This window comes from Hippopotamus amphibius, chromosome 8 (assembly GCF_030028045.1).
Source record: "Hippopotamus amphibius kiboko isolate mHipAmp2 chromosome 8, mHipAmp2.hap2, whole genome shotgun sequence".
In the NCBI taxonomy this organism is placed as follows: domain Eukaryota; kingdom Metazoa; phylum Chordata; class Mammalia; order Artiodactyla; family Hippopotamidae; genus Hippopotamus; species Hippopotamus amphibius.
In genome coordinates, this window is record NC_080193.1 from 18544582 (window position 1) to 18565598 (window position 21017).

Below are 21017 nucleotides of genomic sequence, written 5' to 3' on the forward strand. Positions count from 1 at the left end.
GGCTCTGCTTCTCTCTGAATTCCCTTCATTCTCAGGCTGGCTCTTCCCAAGCAGTGGCAATAATGGCCATCAGCAGCTCCAAGCTTGCATTCTGTCAGCTTAGAAGCCCTGTGAGAATTTCTCCTTAATCCTTTCAGCAAAATCCCATGATGGAGTTTCATTGGCCTAGCTTGGGTCATGTGCCTTCCTACTGGACCAATCACTGTGACCAAGAGAATGCAATGCACTGATTGGTCAGACCTGTGTCACGTGTCCCCCTGCAATCTAGTCCCACCCAAATCACATGAACCAACATGGATTGTTCCTCCAAGGAATCAAAATACTATTATCAGAGAATGAGGGGAATGGATTCTAGGTGGGAGAAGCATGATCATCACACACAATGCAAAGCAAGGTAAGTTCAATGGAAAGAACAGCTTGTGGCTGGTGCCTCCCAAGGGACTTTGCAGGGCAGGCACCAAGAATCCCCTGGATACCTCTCCAGTTGGCCCAGCTCCACCCATTAAATTCCTATGGGAGGAACATGTTACTTGCCCCGCTTTCCTCAGCTGTATAATGAGTTGCTTGTTCTATGTGACCTCTAAGTTTCTCTTAATCAACAGCATTCACTTCTTAGGTATTTATTTAGCACCTATCATTTGCTAGGCAGTGTTCTGGACACTTGAGATAAAGTAGTAAATAAAATACACAAAACCCCCTGCTCTTGTGGAACTTACATTTTAATCAAGGAGGAGAGAAACAGTAAACAAAATAAGTCCTATGTGAAATGCAGCCAGGACTGTTGGGTGTTTTCATGTTTAAATAGATGGTCAGTGCAGACTGTGCAGGTGATGCACATGGGACATGCTTACTCTGTAGTAACCATTGCTCTCACTCTCATTACTATTCTTGTTTTATTATTCTACTGTAATTATAATATTTATTATTTTACTATTATTACTGGAATGTTAAAAGCATTTGGTGACTCCTTGGTGTCTCCAGCATGAAGTACCCTCAGCTTGGCATATAAGGCTCTCTGCAGTAGGTCCTAAACCATTTTCTTAATTGAGATATTCACGTACCACAACAATCTTTTAAGGTGCACAGTTCATTGCTTTTTAGTATATATATAAGGTTATACAACCATCACTACTCTCTAATTCCAGAACATTTTCATCACCCCAAAAAGAAACCCCAGACCCATTAGCAATCGTTTTCCACTCCCCCCCCTCCCAGCCTCTGGCAACTACTAATCTGCTCTCTGTCTCTGGGTTTGCCTATACATTTCATATAAATAGCATCACATAATGTGTGGTCTTTGGGGACTGGTTTCTTTAACTTAGTATGTTTTTGGGAGTTCCCTGGTGGTCCAGTGACTAAGAATCTGTGCTCCCAATTCAGGGGGCCCGGGTTTGATCCCTGGTCAGGGAACTAGATCCCACATGCTGCAACTAAGAGTTCGTATGCTGCAAGTAAAAGATCTCATGTGCCACAACTAAAGATCCCACATGCTGCAGTGAAGTTCGTACATGCCACAACTAAGACCTGACATGGCCAGATAAATACAATAAAATAAGTATGTTTTCGAGATTCCTCTATGTTGAGGCATGTATCAGCGCTTCAGTCCTTCTTATGGCTAAATAGTTCCTAAACTATTTTCCTAGGTCCATTTCTCATTATTCCTCATTCAAAGCCTAAGGTTGAACTGCACTAGACGACTTGTTCTCCAATCACTCTGCATTTGCTGAGTTTCCATTTCTTTCTCTTGGAATGGTCATACCCCCTCCTCAGACCTCTGTCCGTGTTGGCCTCTCACAAACGTCACCTCTTCGTGAAGTGCCCTCAGTCTTCTCCCACCCCAATGGGTCCTCTTTCTCCTCCTTACACTCCTTTATTTCAACCTATGGTGCTTATTTTCTCTATATATTTACTTAATTTTAATTCTCTGTGTCAATACTGTGACTGCCATGAAGGCACCTTTTTTCATACTTAGCCCAAAGCCTCAGACTTAACAATTGCTCCCCAAATATGTGTTCATTTGCAAGGTATCAGTATAACCCAGCGGTTCTAAACTGGGGGCGATTTTGGCCCCCCCCCCAGGGGCATTTGGCAATGTCTGGAGACATTTTTGGTTGCCCCAACTAGGAGGTGAGGTGTGCTATTGGCATCTAGTAGGTACAGGTCAGGGATACTGCTAAACCCCCTACAATGAGTAGGACAGCCCCCTACAACAAAGAATTATCTGGCCCCAAATGTCAAATAGTATCAAGGTTGAGAAAACTTGCCATAAACTAATTAATTCTCATTTTGAATAGGCTAGCAAAAAGAAATCAGACGAGATCAGTGTACCAGTCTGGCAGAAAAATCTCATTAGGGGCTTCATGTCTTTTTTTCTTTTTTTAGGAGCTGGGGGTGACTCCAGTGCAAAGCTCTTCCCTAATGCCATAGAGGTGCCCTGAGAGCTCAGATGGTATTTTCACCACTTACTCGTTTCTAAGAGTGACAACTGACCTCCCAGGAATCCTTGAAGTGCTAGGAATGTAACTCTGTTAAGGAAGAAAACTCTTTGGGCTTTTTAAGTCTAGCAAAATGTCACAAGTGAATTGTGCTTCTTGGTGAGGGCGGGGGAGGGTGTTTTTTTTTTTTCTTTTCAAACTACCCTCTCCTGGCTTCCCCACGATAGTAAAACTTTTCAGAACTGGCTCTGGAATAAATGATTCAAGGGAACCTGAGGCCCTGTCTCCTCTCCTTTCTGAAAAAAGTGCAAAGGAGCTTTGAGAAAGGATTCTGTTCACATTGTGCTCTGAAGAGCAACTCATTGGCAGAAAAACTAATTTGCAGGAAACTCAAGGCACTCATATCATTTAACTGTGAAAACAGTTGCCCCAACAGAGCAGAGGTTACCAGCGTCAGAGTCACAGAGTTCCTGCTCATCTCATTCAACCAGTTCTTGTGAGTGACACGGAAATTAGGTAATATATGCCCTGAAAATGAAAGGTAGGAGCAGTCTGAAGGAGTTTGATGCGGCAAGGAATAGGGGTTGACATGCTATTTTAAAAAGTTTGTCCTTGGGGTAGAATTACCTGACATCCTGGCTGGGATTTGGTAGTGCTGTGTGTTTAAAAGAACAACCTTTAGCATGGCTGGCACAGACATAAATGCCAAGCAGAGGATCTGCAAAGCTCCACCCCCTCTTTCTGGGCGCTCTCCAATTCTTGTGGGCAGTAAAAAAACAGCAAGGTATGACTGCATTCCTAGGATCGCTATATCTTTTATCCAGTAAATGAACTTTTCTGTCTACACATTTGACAATATGCCACTCTTTATGTGAAGTGGTTTATTCCATCTAATTTTGATGAAAACCCTTAAGGACAGAAACATATAGAGTATTTAGCACACTGTGAATCACACGTGTTTAATGATGACAGTAATTGGAATAACAGAATGTGCTTTGAGTGGATGGTTGGCAGGTCTTTAGATGTATTTTAAAAGGTATAAAAGAGACTAATTTATAGAATGAGATGGGAATCCCCAGAGGAACTACAGTTTTATCAAAAGTGAACTAGAAAAGGACCAATGCTTCTGGGTGATACACATTTATGTTTCAAGAAAATCAAAAAGTATTCCAAATTAGATCACTTGTCTCAAATCTCAGTTTTATTTTATTTCTGAAGCCATTCAATCATTCCTTTATTCAACAAATACTATTTTTATATTATTTTTATATTATTAATGTATATTAATGTACATTCATACACACACACACACGGTTCCTATTCAATTATCCCTTCTTTTATTTAACATTTACAAATCGTGTTAGTTGTAATAATACAATGGCAAATGATCCTTGCCTTTGGGGTGCTTAGAATCTAGTGAAATATTCATTCTTTCATTTATTTACTAAAGTGTTTACTGTGTGCCCATATGTTCTGGGGATACAGTAAGAAAGAGCACAGGACACTCAGGTAATGGAATTACATTCTGGTGGGTGGAAGGAAGAGCTAAAGCAAAGGTTCTGAGGCAGCTGTGAGCATGACTAGAGCCCAGTTAGTGAAGGGGGCACAGCACCAAATGCGGTGGAGAGGTGTACAGGAGGTAGATTATGTACAGTCCCACCAGCATGCTATGTAATTTGAATGTCCATTCATACACACATACAAACATACTACACATATTTGGTGAGCTAATCTTCCCGTTAGATTACAAAGTCCCCATTAAATTTAATTATTTTCAACCTAAATAATTTCAGAAGAAGTTTGCTTAGTCAAAATCTGGAGAAGGCTACTGTGATGTCACTGTTAGGGGTGGGCTGACAGCTTAAAAAAAAAATAGGGGAGCTGCCTTTCTTGCCAAGGGTTGTCTTTTTGATGAGAAGAGGTGGCAGCTGTGGGAGGAGAGAGGCAAGACCCTCAGTCTTTGGCACTGCATGACCTCTCTGAGCACCCAAGTCAGAGGTGGGGAGAAGACATGCTTAGCCAGGTGGACCTTCAAGAAAATTAAGATTTGAGGCAAAGAAATTTGGGGCCTGGAATTTTTTATCCCCCACTTGGCAGAACCATCTGAATGTCTGAAACACTTCTGTATGACATGTCTGCAGTGGCCATGCCTCAATCTCCATCACTATCCTCCCACCCTCACCCCATCGTCTAATAGAAACATATAGTATTTCCTCGAATTTTCCTAAACATTATGCAAAACGGCTCTTCTTTCCAAACAGATTGCCTCCCCTAAACCCTTCCGATATATAAATTCTGGAGGTGTCACTAGATTTGTAGACTTCAGTTTATATATGTATATACACACACATATATATATATACTACAGAATAATAATACGTGACCCGATAGTTTCTTCCAGGTTTTTCTTTAGAGGAATAATGGCGTTATTTAAAATAATAGCCTTTAAAAAACATGGTTAAAGCAGGGGAGAAAAACAGCCCCCTAGTAACTCTCGGTATTTTAACTTAGGTTTCGCGTCTGGGGAATCCTCCTAGGTCCTTGAAGGTAGGCAGTGAAGTAAAAAAGCGACTACACCTCTCGGACTACAACTCCCAGGAGACATCGTGTCCACATACGCTGCGCAAGCTCGACCTCTGTGACTGCGTAGGGCACCCAACCGAGGAGGCGGGGCTTGGGCCTAAGCCGCGGGTCGTGGGCGGGACTAGAGGCGTGGCCATAAAGGGGGCGGTGCTGCCGGCGCGGCCCGGAACACGCTAGTGGAGCAGAAGATGGCGGCGGCAGCGGTGGCTGCAGCCTGGACCCCAGTCGGGCTGAGGCGGAGGAGCCGCCGGTTTTGACCTCGCTCTGGCTCCAGTGCGCGCGGCGGAGCGTGTGCGAGGCCCCGCGCGTCGGGCAGGGGCGGCGGCTGCGACTGCGCGCCGCCTTGAGCAGCGTCCCAGCGGCGGCGCGGCTGCGACTGAGGAGAGAGCCGGCTCCGGGCCTCCGCGTCCTCCTGCTCCCCGGGCCCCCCGCCTCCTCGGGGGGGCGGCGGCGGCGATGTTCTCGGTCCTCTCGTACGGGCGACTGGTGGCCCGCGCCGTGCTCGGCGGCCTCTCGCAGACGGACCCCAGGGCCGGCGGCGGCGGCGGCGGCGACTACGGGCTGGTGACCGCCGGCTGCGGCTTCGGCAAGGATTTCCGTAAGGGCCTCCTCAAGAAGGGCGCGTGCTACGGGGACGACGCGTGCTTCGTAGCCCGGCACCGCTCGGCGGACGTGCTCGGTGAGTGCCCGGCCAGGTCCCCCCCTCCCCAGCGCCGGATCCGCCTCCTGGGGACTTCCCTGCTCGGGGCTTCCCCCGCTCCTCTGAGCGGTAAGAGGAGCCCGAGAGCCAGTAGTAGCTCATTTGTACGGAGCGCTTACTATGTGCCCGGCGCCTTGCCAGGCGCTCCAAGGTGCGTTTTCTGCTTGAACAACCCCCATTTTGGAGATGAGGAAACTGAGGCGCAGAGCGGGCGAGCCACTATACTCAAGGTCACACAGCCAGAGAACGTGACCGGTTTGTCCGAGTCCGGAACCGCACTGTTAGTCACTTGGCAGTGCCAGCCCCAGATGACCTCGTCCCCTCCCCCGGCGACACCTGCAGGCTCCGAACCTCGCTCTGGTTCCCTCGCTCGCTCCCTGTCTCCCTCCCTCCCTCCCCCCTCTGCGTGCTCCGGGGATCCCTGCTTCTTCGCTCTCCTGACGCCACAGTCCGGCCACGGGCAGTGGGACCCCGAGCAGACTGACTGTCGTGAGCCCCACACAGCTCAGCCGCATTCTTTCGTCGCCTCGCTCGAGAGCAGATCGCCATCCTTTCCGAAGTCTCTCAGCAGAGGCCGCTGGCCTGGTGAAAAATCACTCGCAGTGCATTCTTCCAAACTGATCTTGCCCACTTGAGGTCGTTTGGGGTGGAAGAGAGTTTCCTTGACCCAAAATAGAATGGTCAAACCCTCTTGTAGACTGCGGCCAAGAAAACCTTGAGAATTGGTTAAAGCCTTTTCAGGCCACAGGTGCTTCCGACGGCCTATTCCAGTTACATCTTAGGGGTTGGGAGTCTAGAGTTTGCAGAAATAGCTAAATATAATTCTCAAGAGATCAGAAACTTTACCATAATGTATGTCTTTGGAGGCAATGCATATGCCATAGAATCCTGTGCCATTAAGTCTTTTTTAATAAATAAAGCACTCCCTTTGAAATTGAAGGACATGTCATTGAATTTAGGTTCTAGCGTCACTTTGGTTTCACTTCTCAGGTGGGATTGAGTATTTTGATTACTTTAAATTTCATATGCTGAGGCAAAGTTAGGCATTGGAACAAATGGTCCTGTAACTTTATGACCATAATTATTTTCTAATTTGGTCTCAGAGTAACTGCCTATTATCTTTGCTTCTACTCCTGTACTGTTTGTGAACATAGAACTAGAAAAGTTATCAGTTTAATTTATGAACGACTTAATTACCAGGGTTGAAAAAAATCATTAAGTGTTTAGGCGACACTTAAGACTGCTTAGAAGGGAACTTGCACATTTAAAAAAAATTTTTTATTGACGTGTAGTTGATTTACAATGTTGTTAGTTTCTGCTGTACAGCAAGGTGAATCAGATATGCATATATGTATGTCCATTCTGTTTTAGATTCTTTTCCCATATAGGTCATTACAGAATATTGAGTAGAGTTCCCTGTGGGAACTTGCAAATTGAAGTCGTTCAAATCCACTCTGAAGTCAGGTTGACCCTGGCTCGGTATCTTTTTTAAAGATCTGTCAGGGGCTCGGTGTCTTTTTTAAAGATCTCTCAGGGGCTGACTTTTTTTTATTACAGTTGAAGCAACTTCACAATTAGAAGCTTGTGACCTGTGCTGCTTTTTCAAGTTGCAGTTATAGTACAACAGGATGGGGATATTGAGCCACTAAGGTTCCCCCTTATAAATCTGCTGTGTGCTGACTTACATGAAAGATTTCTGATTTGATTGATGATTTGGGGGATGTTTTAATGTGCCAAGTTCCTATGCTGAAGCTTGATTTAAAATTTTTTGAAGGCTACCTTTTTTTTTTTTTTTTTTTGGCACATGGGCTTAGTTGCTCCGCGGCATGTGGGATCTTCCTGGAGCTGGGAGCGAACCCGTGACCTCTGCATTGGCAGGCGGATTCTTAACCACTGCGCCACCTAGGAAGCCTGAAGGCTACCTTCTTAATGGAGTGGGGGTATTCATGAGGAAAATTTTGGTCAAACCTATTCTGAAAAAAGTATAAACGTACCCTCCTGGCAGCATCCCGACCTGGTTTGGTGGCCAGTTTTACCACTCTGTGATCTGTGGTTTGGGGTAGAAGCCTCTCAGCTCATTTTCGTCATCTAGACTAGAGAATGAAGGGAGTGGACTACCTGACCCTCAAGAACTTCTGACCATCATATCATATTTTCTTTTTGTTTAGAAAAGTCAGTGCCCTTTGTTATTTTGTGTCTCAAATAATGGACACTACTTCCTGTCTTATTCACATGCGTACCTTCAGTAGATCTGTTTTGTTTTATATCTGGCACTAAGCCAGTGGTTCTTAACTTTCCTTGGTTTATTACCCAGGGGCTCTCTCCCAGCAAAAATGTGCATAGAGACAAAATTTTTTATAGGCCTTTGGGGACTTCGCTGACCCCATGAAGTCTGTCCATGTGCCACGTAGAGATCCATGCATAGGTACCAGATTAAGAACCACAGCTTTGTACCCCTTTCAAAAGAATGTTGCTAGGCATAACCAGACAGGTGATTGCTAATGTGAACTAAGGGCAGTCTTTGGCCATATTTGACAAAGAGCTGTTTCAAGAGAGAGCAAGGGGGAGAGAGAGAGTTGTGTGCAAATCAGGGAACACAGGTTCTCTAGCACTGCCCTGTTTTGGAGGAGTTCTTCCCGAAAGCAGTCTTGGGAGCCACCTGATACAACTTCTGAGTTGGCCTTTGGTTTCCACAAAGCAGTCCATATGATGGTGACATCTATTTTATTGACACCATCCCATCACAAGCAGGTCTCATTATCTCTTGCTGTGAGAGAGGTAATGAGTCTTCAGTGAGTTTTTAATACTGCTTTTAACTCCAGAAGTTGGAGTTGTAAACTGAATTGCATTGAAAGGCTATGTTGAGGGGGTTGCCTGGTGGCCTCGTGGTTAGGATTTGGTGCTGTCACTGCTGGGGCCTGGGTTTGATCCCTGGTCAGGGAACTGAGATCCCATAAGCTGGGGGGGGAAGGCTATGTTGAATAATATTGAACCTCAGTGCTTTGAACCTTCTACTTCTGTAGATAATTCATTTTCTTTGGGTTGACACTGTGTTTATTGCTGTTATCTCTGCAACTCACTGTGGTCATCTAGGACTCTTTGTTTGGAATGAAAACTGTTTACTTCTTTTTACATTAGAAAGAGAAAACTTTTATTTATTTAATTTAGAATTCATCTGTCTTATTAGTCATGCAGTGACTAAAAGTACTTGATGCTTTACAACATTTTTGTACAGTCCCACAGGATTTCTTTTAGGAAAAACCAACTATGGTGGGTGTGGTGAGACATAGGAACCACTCCTATCCCCTGGAAAATTGGCAAAGGTGCTTTCTCTTTATTAGATCCAACAGGAGTAAACCAGTACCAGCAGGAGCTATGTGCACTTTTCTTTTTCTTTCTTCCCTATGACTAATACTGAATTCTCTTATTACTCTATATGGCATGGTTGCCTAAGTACATAAAAATGAGAGCTGCCTAGTGTGTAACTGCTGGGCCTCCCATAGCCCTAAGCTACTTAACAATAGAATCAAACACTGTGAAAGTTGTAAGACTTAGAAACCTTGGAATCCAGTTCTTTTCGTTTTACTGAAGAGAAAACAGAGGTTACAGAGGGTCAAATGACTTTGCTAAGGTTACTCCACTAGTTAATGGCAGAATTAGGACTAGCACCAAGATCCCCTATTCCAGTTCTCATTCCATTACACCACTGGTTAAGTTTTGTTGACAAGATAGGTGAATTCAAAAACAATCTGTCTTCAGGTGGTGGTAAAGCGTTTTGGTAATTCTGTTCTCGATTAAGGGTGTGTATGTGTACAACTTCTTTATTCACTCTATGACTCATAATTAAAATGCAACAAAAACTGTTCTGCATACTAACCACAGTTTATTGAAAAAAAGACAGCATGGTGTATGCCATGTAAGTTCTGACTTCTGAATAGTGAGTTGTTAAGTAATTCTTACAAAACTGCATGATGTTTATTTAAGCTTGAATAACTTGAAACTTTAAAAAAGAAATGAAAAATTCTAGCCTTTAGATATAATTTTGATTGTGGCCAGGAATTTGAAGTGTTTTTGTTAGTAATGCCAGTCTTAAAAGTAGTTGTCTTGGGACTTCCCTGGTGGCACAGTGGTTAGGAATCCACCTGCCAATGCAGGGAACACAGGTTCAATCCAGGGGCTGGGAAGATCCCACATGCTGCAGAGCAACTAAGCCCATGTGCCACAACTACTGAGCCTGTGTGCTACAACTACTGAAGCCCACGCACCTAGAGCTGGTACTCTGCAGCAAGAGAAGTCACCGCAATGAGAAGCCTGCACACTGCAATGAAGAGTACCCCCCCCCCAGCCCCGCCCCGCCACTTGCCACAACTAGGGAAAGCCGGCACTCAGCAACAAAGACTCAAGGCAGCCAAAAATAAATAAATAAATTTATTTATTATGTAAACAATATAAAGATCAAAATTTTATTTAGGAAGTGAATTGATTAGGTAGAATTTGATGTTTCCCAGCAGTCATGGTGATTTAAATGTATTGGTAGAATCTCTGTATCTGAAAGTGAGTTGTCCTTTTAACAAAATACTAGTCACCTTGGGAGAGTGTGTATGTGCACTAATTTCAGCCTTTCAAGAAGCCCTCTTTTGAATTTCCCTCATCTAGATTTCAAGCTGTGTCAGGAAACCACTCTCATGATTATATAGTCATAATTTTCTGAAAGTCAAAATTCAGCCTAATCTACCTGTTGACAGCAGACATGACCCTGATTTTTTTAAAATTGAGATGTATAATTCACCTGCCATAACATTCACCTTTTAAAGTGAAAAATTCAGTAGCACAACATTCACAAGGTTGTGCAACCACCACCATTAACTAGTTCCAGAATGTATTCACACCCCGAAAGAAAACCCCTACCTATAAGCAATCACTTCCCAGCTCCTCTCCCTCAACCCTTAGGAACAGAAAGTAGATTCAGACTCTACAGATTTGCCTATTCTGGACACTTCATATAAATGGAATTATATAATATGTGGTCTTTTGTGTCTGGCTTTTTTCACTTAGCATAAGATTTTCAAGATTTACCCACATTGTAGCATGTATCAGTACTTCATTCCTTTTTATTGCTGAATAACATTCCATTGTATGGATATATACCACATTTTTAAAAAATTCATCTATTAATGGATTGTTTCCATTTTTTGGCTGTTGTGAGTAATGTTGCTATGACACATTTATGTATAGGCTTTTTTGTGAACATATACTTTCCATTCTCTTGGGTATATGCCTAGAAATGAAATTGTTGGGTCATGTTGTAACTATGTAAGTTTATGAGCAATATAGTTGTTTTTAATATATTTATTTTATATCATTCTAATATAATTATTTAATAGAGGGGGAAATATTTTTTAAGTGTCCACAATTAGATATGTAAGTTCTGAGATCAATCAGTACTTAAAATATGCTGTATTTCATAATAATCTATGTGCTTTCAAGAGAAAATTGTGGAATGTTAAGGAAGTGTGAGAGCTGTGGGTTCAGTAAAAGGGCCTTCTAGGACTCATAGAAACAGCAGAGTTTAAGAAGCTACTGACAAAAAAAAATAGCCACTGACTAGTGGCCCTCCGACTCTTCTGAGTATTCTGTCATTCTGTAATAAATAGATTACAGGATTGATGGATAGAAGAGTTTGGGGGGGGGGGGTTACCTTTTTAAAAAATTTTACTTTACTGCATTGGATCTTCGTTGCTGCACATGGGCTTTCTCTAGTTGCAGAGATCGGGGCTGCTCTTCATTGCAGTGCTCAGGCTTCTAGTGCAGTGGCTTCTCTTGTTGCAGAACACTGGCTCTAGGCGCGCGGGCTTCAGTAGTTGTGGCATGCGGGTTCAATAGAGTGGCTCGTGGGCTCTAGAGTGCAGGCTCAGTAGTTGTGGTGCATGGGCTTAGTTGTTCTACAGCATGTGGGATCTTCCTGGACCAGGGATAGAACCTGTGTCCCCTGCATTGGCAGGCAGATTCTTAACCACTGCACCACCAGGGAAGTCCCAGATGGAGGAACTTTGCTGTTTGTTTCTTAAACTCCTGCTCCCCAATATTTTTCTCATTTTGCTAAATAGATATATTGTACTTTTCGTAAGGTTCTTATAAGGCACATTTAGTCATTTCCTCATTTTTCATACTGTCAGAGCTACTTTTCCTTTGTTCAATCTTTAATCTAGAAATTCGAGCTTAGCTTTAAATTTTCCTAACTTCTAACCTCTTTCTCAATTTGTTAATAATCTCCTTAAAGGAATCTGAATGAATCTTTTTTTAAGAGCAAGCAATTGCATTTTAATAACATGACACTTTATACTTTTTAGAAAACATACTTTTGTTAAAAGGTTTTAAGTTGTAGCAGGAGGTAAGATGTAGATGTTAACTGGTTGTCTGTGGGTCTTTTTTTTGTAGTGGGGTGTTGAGGGAATTGGAGGGACCTGGATTGGAGGGGGCTGTTCCTGAACTTTAGCACTGCTTTCTGTACCTGGGCAATGCATAACTTGAATGGTTGCAACAGTATCCAAATGGAGTTTGTACTAGTGTGTGACTCAAGAAGCACTGCACCAGGTTAGAGTATTTGACCTACAACCATGTCCTTTGAATAAACACTTATGTCAAGTTCAAACTAAATGTCAAATTCATTTTATATAAGTCCCTGTGTCTTTTAGAGAGATCTTACCTGGGGCTTTAGGTCCAGAATTTTCTGGGAAATGCTTTGGAAAAGTAAGTTAACAGTATTTTCTTTCTAAAGAAATTTTACTTTTCTAGTCAGTTGAAAAATGGTGTGCCTTGTGTTTACCTTTCAAAATTAGTGTTAACTTTTGGTCTCATTTTAAGGACTGGTTACCTAGATCCTAATTTTTGTTGTTAGTAATAAAATTCAGTAATCTGTCTGGTTTGAGAACTGTCAGATATTTTAAAAATCTGATAGTTTTCTCTCTCTCTGAGATCTAAAATCATTTGTTTCCTGTTATTAAACAGTTCACACAATTTACAGAATTACATCATAAATCAAAACTTTTTTTGCAAAAGCTGACTCACTGTAGAAGGCATTGGGCTGATAACACACGTACTCAATAAGGTTAGTATAGCTAGTATCAAGGCTGGGACTTGAATCTAAGTTTTCTCTTGTGCATCTAGTGCTTTTAAAGAAATGGTTTTGTTTTGTGCTTATAAAAGTAACACATGTTCACAAAAGCACAGTATAAAACACCTGTAACCCATAACTCGATTATAGTCAGTATGGTTTCCTCTAGCCTTTGTGTATATATAGTTGTATGTATACATAATTAGTAAATAAAATTGAGTTAGTGTTTATTCTGCTCTGTAATGTTATTGTTATGTAATGTAGCTTGAGCATATTTTCATACTAATAAGCATAGCTATCATATTTTACTGTGTACATAGACCATAAAGTCCTTTATTTTTAGTTATTTAGATTATTTCCAATTTTCTGTTAAATGTAACACTAGAGTGAATATCTCTACATCTAAGTATTTCCTTAGGATAAATTCTTGGAAGAGGAGTCCCTGTTAAAGGCTGTGAACTTTTAAAAGGCTTCTGATTTAAATATTAGTGTAGGTCCCTCGAGAAAGGTTATACAAATTCATACCTTCCCATTTGCTATGAAATTACTCTCATCAATTAAGCTTATTGTTGATCCTGAGTCTGTCACATTTAACAATTTATAAATTCACTAGGCTCTTAAACAGTTTTTTTGAGGTGAATAAGTTTGTAGCTGGTGAATAGTTCTAGAATTAATTGAATTGTTGGTATGAATCCCAAGGACTACAAAATGACTGCAAAAACTTTGCCAGAGACTACAAAAGTGACTTACTACAAAGAGTGCTTTCTGTTGAGGGACGGAGTACTATTTTGACTCAAGCCAGTTCCAACACATTTTTGCACTGATTTTTCTTTTACTCATTTCTTTTCACTCATTTCCTCACGAAGAGGGAACTACTTTTTTGTACTGCTGTGACTGTACATTTTGATCTTTCAAGGATGCCATCTCCAGTAGCTTTCTGACTTATCAAAATTAGCCTGTGCTGTCATTTGAGGTAGATGCAAAAGGTTAGCTGTACTGAATGAAGCAAACAAAAAGTGCTTCTGTTTTCACATCAATATTTGGATAGCAGTTTTGGATAAGGAAATAGATTTGAGCTATTTACATAAGAGCTGGAAAACTGTTCATGGCCTGTAGGTTGAATACTAATTGGTAATATGGTCATCAATATTTCTATGAAATGAGAAGGTCTAAACAGAGGTGTCTTATGCAGGTATTGTTGTCTTTTGTTTTATTTATTTTTATTTATTGGCTACATTGGGTCTTCGTTGCTGTGGGTGCGCGTTCTGTAGTTGCAGAGAGCAGGGGCTACTCTTCATTGTGGTGTGTGTGCTTATTGCAGTGGCTTCTCTGTGGAGCATGGGTTCTAGGTGCACAGGCTTCAGTAGTTGTGGCACATGGGCTCAGTAGTTGTGGCTTGCAGGCTTTAGAGTGCAGGCTCAGTAGTTGTGGCTCACGGGCTTAGTTGCTCCACAGCATGTGGAATGCTCCTGGACCAGGGCTCGAACCCATGTGCCCTGCATTGGCAGGTGAATTCTTAACCACTGTGCCACCAGGGCGGCCCACAGGTATTGTTTTTAAAAATTCACTTCTTTCTTGAGCTGCAGCGTTAATCTTATTGTTTTTCTTATTCATATATGCTGAATTCACTGAACAATTAATGGTCTTTGGTGTGTTTTGTGGATACATTCTACACATACATATTAAATAATTTACAGATCATCTGAATTTAGTGAAGCCAATTAACCTGTAACTGTCTTTTATTCTTTTATCAGAACTTCAAGTTGAAAAATGGTTGGCATGCCTTTTTGTCAGTGGTTTAAAGAGAAAAAACTTTTCTAACATTCTAGTCAGGTGGTTGAAACTGAAGTTTTGAAAGGACATGAGGCAGTGTTTTTACCCTCTGAATCATTATCGCAACTTCTCTGAAAACATACATGAGGTGGTGTACTAAGGGGGAAGGATAAATTGAAAAGCCTGAAATGGAGCCTTTGCTTCAAAACTAGTTCATGCAGTAAATGTAATACTCTATATGAAAAATAAAGTATAGCTGTATCTGTTAACTTTTATTTTATAAAAAGTTTCTAAAACAGGCTCCCTTTTCTTCCGATGTGACTTAGAATCCCAGAATCTTAAATCCTAGAAAAAGGAACTCTCAAGAGAATTTGTCTCCCTGCCCTTTATTTCACAGATGAGAAAACTAAAGTTTAGAGAAGTTATTTGGCCATGTTTCTTACAGCCAGTTAGTGGCAAAGAAAGCTGGGAGCTGTGTTATCTCCAAGACTCCTTTTCAAGGCTCTTTGCATCCAGCCTTATTTTAATAGTCCATGAGAGGAGCTTCTTGTAGCCACCTCCCACCCAGGGCACAGCACAACTCTAGGATGAGATACTGGGTTCATTCTCTCTCTCTTTCCCTTTTTAATTTTTATCTGATTTTTATTAGTATAGTTGATTTACAGTGTTAGTTTCAGGATACAGCAAAGTGAATCAGTTATACGCATATCCACTCTTTTTTTTAGATTCTTTTCTCATGTAGGCCATTAGACTATTGGGTAGAGTTCCCTGTGCTATACAGTAGGTTCTTATTAGCTGTCTATTTTATATATAGTGGTGTGTATATGTCAGTCCCAATCTCTCAGTTTATCCCTCTGGCCCCCATCCCCAATGGGTTCATTCTCTTTTTGGAGTTTTCAGATGAAAGTTGGTATATCACAGTGTTGGTATTCTAACCTATCAGTACAGTCAACTGAATTCATTGTTTGCTGGTTGTTTCCTGTTAGCCCCTGACAGGTGCTGTGGAAAAGACCACGAACGAAACAGACCTTAGCTCTGAAGTTTCAGTCTGGTGGAGAAGGTACACATATGCACAGGAACAGTATAAAAGAATACATACACATTAGATGTTGTGGAAGCATAGAGTCAGGACTCGAGATGTGGGTTTTCCAGTAAATTGAGGCAAGTAGGAGAAGATTGGCAAGGCTCTCCAGACTGAGGGATCAGCAAAGGCACAGAGGGAGACTTCCCAAACTACAGCTGCTTTGCTGCTAGAGAGTAGTTTGGGCTGGCAGGGTGGGGATGGGAGACTGGTTGAGAATTGATGTTAGAAAACTGGTTTAAGACCAAATTGTCAAGGGTCACAGTTGCCATATTGGGTGTTGTTTCGTTTTTTGGTTTTGGTAGGAAGCTTTAGGAGATGTTTTTGCTTTTGTTGTTTTGGGTTTAATTTGGTTGTATCTGAAGAAGCAGCACATTTAGATGGTACAGAATTCAAAAGGTATTCAAAAGGGTGCATATAGTAAAGTCTCCTCACCCTTGTCTCCTAGCTGCAAAAGTTCCTCTCCCAAAAGAAACCAATGTTATCAGTTTCTTATATATTCTTCTAGAGAATGTTCTTAGAAATACAAGAAGTGTATATGCTTATTGTATTTGACTAGAAGTGTAATATGGACATAGCAATCTTGCTTAAAAAAAAGATACAGAGGGTATAATGGAAGAACAGGAGGCAGAAGACCAGTTAGGAGGCTACTGAAATAGTCTGAGCTAGAATGGGCTTTAACCAGGGGCACTGGAAAGTAGTTGGGCTTCAGACACATAGACAGTGAATCAACAGGAATTACTGATAAATGGATGAAGAGGGAGAAAGAGAGAGAGGAACTGGAGTTGATTTTGAGATTTTGCTTCTCGAAGCTTCTTTAAGGTTTCTAGCCTAGAATTGTGGGGTGGGTTGGGCTGCCATTAATGAGGTTATGAAATTCAAGAGAAGAATCAGCCTTGGGAATTGAAAAACAGGGGATTGCTTGGTAGAAGAGGCATTTATTTCAGAGGCAGAATCATCTGGCTCGTGGCATGCTTGAGTCTCGCTGGTCTTTATTGAGTCCTTAGTGCTCTGACAGTGGGTCTGATTAGAATCACCTGTGCAGTTTGGATTTTTATACTTTTTTTTAAAATTTTATTTATTTATTATTTTTTGGGGGTACACCAAGTTCAATCATCTGTTTTTTTTTAGATTGTCTTTTTTTTTCTTTTTATTTATTTATTTATTTATTTGGGGGGTACACCAGGTTCAATCATCTGTTTTTATACACATATCCCCATATTCCCTCCCTCCCTCGACTCCCCCCCCACCCTCCCTCGAGTCCCCCCCATCCTCCCCCTCCCAGTCCTCTAAGGCATCTTCCATCCTCTAGTTGAACTCCCTTTGTTATACAACTGGATTTTTATACTTTGTTACAAGGCCCAGGCCTACTCTGGATATACTGGCTCAGGAGGTAGGGCTTGGGTTCCACAGGAAATCTCAGTGTTGCAGCAAGTATTGAAGTGTTTTAGCGCTGAAGGATGAAAGATGTTACCAGTATGAAGACTCAGCCCTGAAGGGAGTCACAATATGGAGCGGGAGAAAGGAGACAGAAAAGTCGTGATAGAGGTGCTACTATTATTGTAGTGACCTAGGGAGATGGTTAGGCCCACTAACATTTATGTGTTAGTAGTTGTTAAAAGATTTCCCATTTAAAATGAGAAATTTCTAAGTCTGAACCCTGGCACATAGTAGGCAGCAGGCACTTAAGAGATATTTGTTTAATAAGGTTACTTCAGAGTCACTTCCAGAAGAAAACTAATTTATTTCTTCAAAATGCATGTGAATCTTTTTTCTTTGTGTATTTTTTTTTGTACACAAATATAGATGTGTTCCTTAGTGCTTGAAAATGTTGCTGTTCAATGTTTAATGCAATATTGAATGGTGGTGAATGTATGACCAGAAAAGCTGAATGGACCACTCATCTTTTGAACATTATCCATGAGTGGGAATTATCTTTTGATTGTGACCATAGACCAGTGTTTGTAGAGCTTGCAGCAGACACTGATCAAGGACTCTTTTTCTTCTGATTGCTACAGGGTAAACTGGTCTATATGCTGTTACTCGGCCTTTTTTAAAGAGAGGCATAAGTCTCATTTATTGCATGCTGGCCATGAGTTCAGCACTGTAATGAGGCACTCTTTAACACCATTATAGCTGTTCCTCACACCAGCACTGTGATGTTCATGATTTTATTCCCATTTACAGGTGACGATAATGAGGCTCAGTGAGCCACCCAAGACACCCTTAGTGCACATCATCCTAGTCCTGGAGCTGGAATTTGAACCCAGATCTGACTCCAAAGCCTTGCCCAGTGTGTGTACACTGCCTTTTAAGTCAGAAGTGATAATTTAAAACTTTGTTTTACTGGGGTGATCTTTGCTGGGTCTGAGTACTATTTAGTTATAACTAATCCTAGGCTAATAATTGAGCAAAGCCCCTTATTAAAGCAAATAAAGGCCTCAGCGAGCCTTGTTGAACCAGTCAGTAGGCCACAGGAACTTTGGTAGCCTCAAGCCAGCCCTTTGCTTCTGGGGGACCTCCTAAAATACCTTAACTCCTACGGTGCATTGTTTCAGCTTAATTGCTGGTGAGAGGTTTGTGGCTGGGGTGTGATAGGCATTTACCTGGAGGTGAGGTTTCTCTGCTCTTAGAGCTGTAACCTTGCCTTTATTACTTGTACTTTATCCATATTAGTCAAAATCCCAGGGAACTGCCCAAAATGCCTCTCTCTCTCTTCAGCCTCCTCCCCCACAACTCGTATTTTCATCCTTCCAGGCTCAAATCAGACACTTCGCCATGAATACTTTACTGGTTCCTTCAGCTAGATGTAATCTGATCTTCCTTGCTTTTGGCTTTAGTGGTGCATATTTATTTTGTTTTATTATAGCCATTTATCTTAAGCCTCTCCAGTCTGCGCCCATGCCCCAATCACAACCACTTGATTTTAAGTTCCTCTGGGCAGGAAATCTTTTATTATATGTAAATCCCTTTGGCTCCCTTTTCACGAGTGTCTTCCATGTAGGAAATGTTCAGTAGAATGTGTTGAATAACTTTAATATTCAGTGTAAGTGTAAAATGCAGTTCTGAGTTTATATGGTTTATCATCTCTCCCATAAAGAAGAAAAAATACTTGTTCTCCCCCTCCCCCCCAAGGTCATTACTTAATTGAACAATATATAGGGAAAATAATAGAGTTCAGAAATTAAGGATCAGTTCTTTACTTGGCAGGCTTATTCAAAAGAATTATGTTCTCACTTTTTTAAAAAAAGCACTTGTGCCAGGGTTGCATGTGACTTGACCTCTCCCAGAGGGTGGTATTTTAATAGAAGCCAGCTCTTACTTTTATAGAGGAGTGGAGAAAGCAGGGGGTAAAATAGTATTCTCTTTGGGGTTAGGTCAGGGATATATGGCTTAATTGTTATAAATATTAGGTTAACTTTTAAGACCAGAATTCTAGATCTAATCTTATAAATAGAAGGAAATTTTTTCTCTGAGCTTACAGGGCCAGTACAAGTAGGTACACATCAGATAGCTGGACTTTAATTGCTGTTACTTTCTTATTTAAACGTTAAATTATTAGGCATTGTGTAACATTTTGTATAGAAACTAACAAAAGCCTGTTTTAATAGAAGCCCTTAATTCTGTAACACACTAAGGGCCCTGTCTCTACTGTTCCTAACTTAAAATAAGTGTGACCTCCCCCCATCCCCCACCCAGATGATTTGTCTTTTGCTTCCTCCTGTCCAGAAAGCATTGCTAACAGCATTTAGCATTTGAGGAAGATACTGTTGCAGCTCAGAAAGGAGTGAAATGACCTTTATCTGTGACTTCACCTTCAACTTTATAAGATACCCAAGGTCCTCAGCCACAGCTAAGTCAAAACACATCATTCTGCATTAAATATTTGGTATTTAAACAGAAGAGCTAGAGGAAGTTAGAGGAAGACCATTCTTCCTTTAAAAAGGTTGACTTTCAGTTTCTTTGCCTTTCCAGTATCATTTCCTAATCATCTCCTGCCCAGAGTTGTCTGGACATTACCATCTCTAATTAATGAAGTATTCTGGACAATAGGTGTAAATGTTTTGTATGTATGTGTGTAGATATTAATTTGATTAATTATTAAGTAATTTCATGTTTCCTAGGCTAGAAAGGAATAGTTATTTTGTTTAGAATTCTAAAACATAAAATAGACCATTTATTCCTGCTTTGAGTCCGTATTTGAGTTTTGTTAACTGTCCTGGACAGTAGTATTTCTTGAGCAGAATTTGAGTTTTGCTTATGTTTCCCCTTTTATACATTTTATCACAGGGTTGAACCTTTTTCTTCCTTCTATCCTTTTAGCTTTATTGCCTCAGCTTTGAGTTAGCTGTTCTGCTTAGAGATCTTGAGTTCTTGACGTAGATTTGGTATCTGGAGAATTAGAAGATATAGGTTTCATTGTGACTAATACGTAGTGGTTATTTTGGGGAAACTTCTTGCAAAGGGAATATATCACTTGGTTCTTAAAGCAGGAAGAACGGTATAATCTCATTTCACCTCTAGAGAACTGAAAAGAGTGTTAGTCAAAGCAAACTGTACTTTTCTGAATAAAATCAACTTTTGAATACATTTTTCCAGTAGTCCTTCTTCTTGTTCCCCTTGGGATAATTATTTGCAGATACATTTCACAGTCCTGAATCACAGGGGAGTGTTCTTAATGCCCAAATAGTTGAGGCTTCAGAATTGTTGACACAACTGTGATCTGTTCCATTTGATAGAAATTGAGTTTATCGAGGATGGAAGATGCCTTAGAGGACTGGGGCGGCGACGGTGGGGGGGACTCGAGGTGGGGGGGAGATCTTTCTCAAAAAAAAATAAATAAATAAATTGAGTTTATACTCTGATCTCATTTTTCTCTAGTTACAATGCTTCATGTTGTGATGCCTCTAGACAAAGTTGGTTCTGAGAGCACTAGATATAGTATTTGAAGATCCTCAGCATCTGAAAAGAAGCCGGCTGTAGTACCACAATAGATACTGCCTAACCAGTTCCTCATTAGATGAGCACTCGCTGCAGAAAGTGTAAAACCAGATATCCTTGAGTACAGAGACTGTCTGGCTGCTTTTATTATTCAGCTCTTGTGATGCAGCCAGATTCTTACTCAATTTCTCCTCTGAAGTTTCAGTTCACTATCAAGTACCCATCCTAGTAGATAGGAGATGTGTTGGATAGATGTGTTTCACTGATGGAAAAACAATCCCTGTAGAACCGCCTTGCTTCATTAGAGAGAGTATGAGGCTCAATGTAAAATGCTTTGAGATCATCAAAGATGCAAGGAATAGAGCTCTATTACCTTTGGATACTCCTTAC

General features: G+C 41.2%; 1 protein-coding gene across 1 annotated transcript in view; it reads left to right on the top strand.

Moving 5' to 3' along the window:
- Positions 1 to 5195: 5195 nt before the first annotated feature.
- PPTC7 (protein phosphatase targeting COQ7) overlaps positions 5196 to 21017 on the top strand; it is a 39602-nt gene continuing 23780 nt past the window's right edge. The window contains exon 1 of the mRNA XM_057745952.1: positions 5196 to 5697. Coding sequence (XP_057601935.1) covers positions 5475 to 5697 — 223 coding nt within the window. The 5' untranslated portion in view covers positions 5196 to 5474. The remainder of the gene's footprint in view (positions 5698 to 21017) is intronic.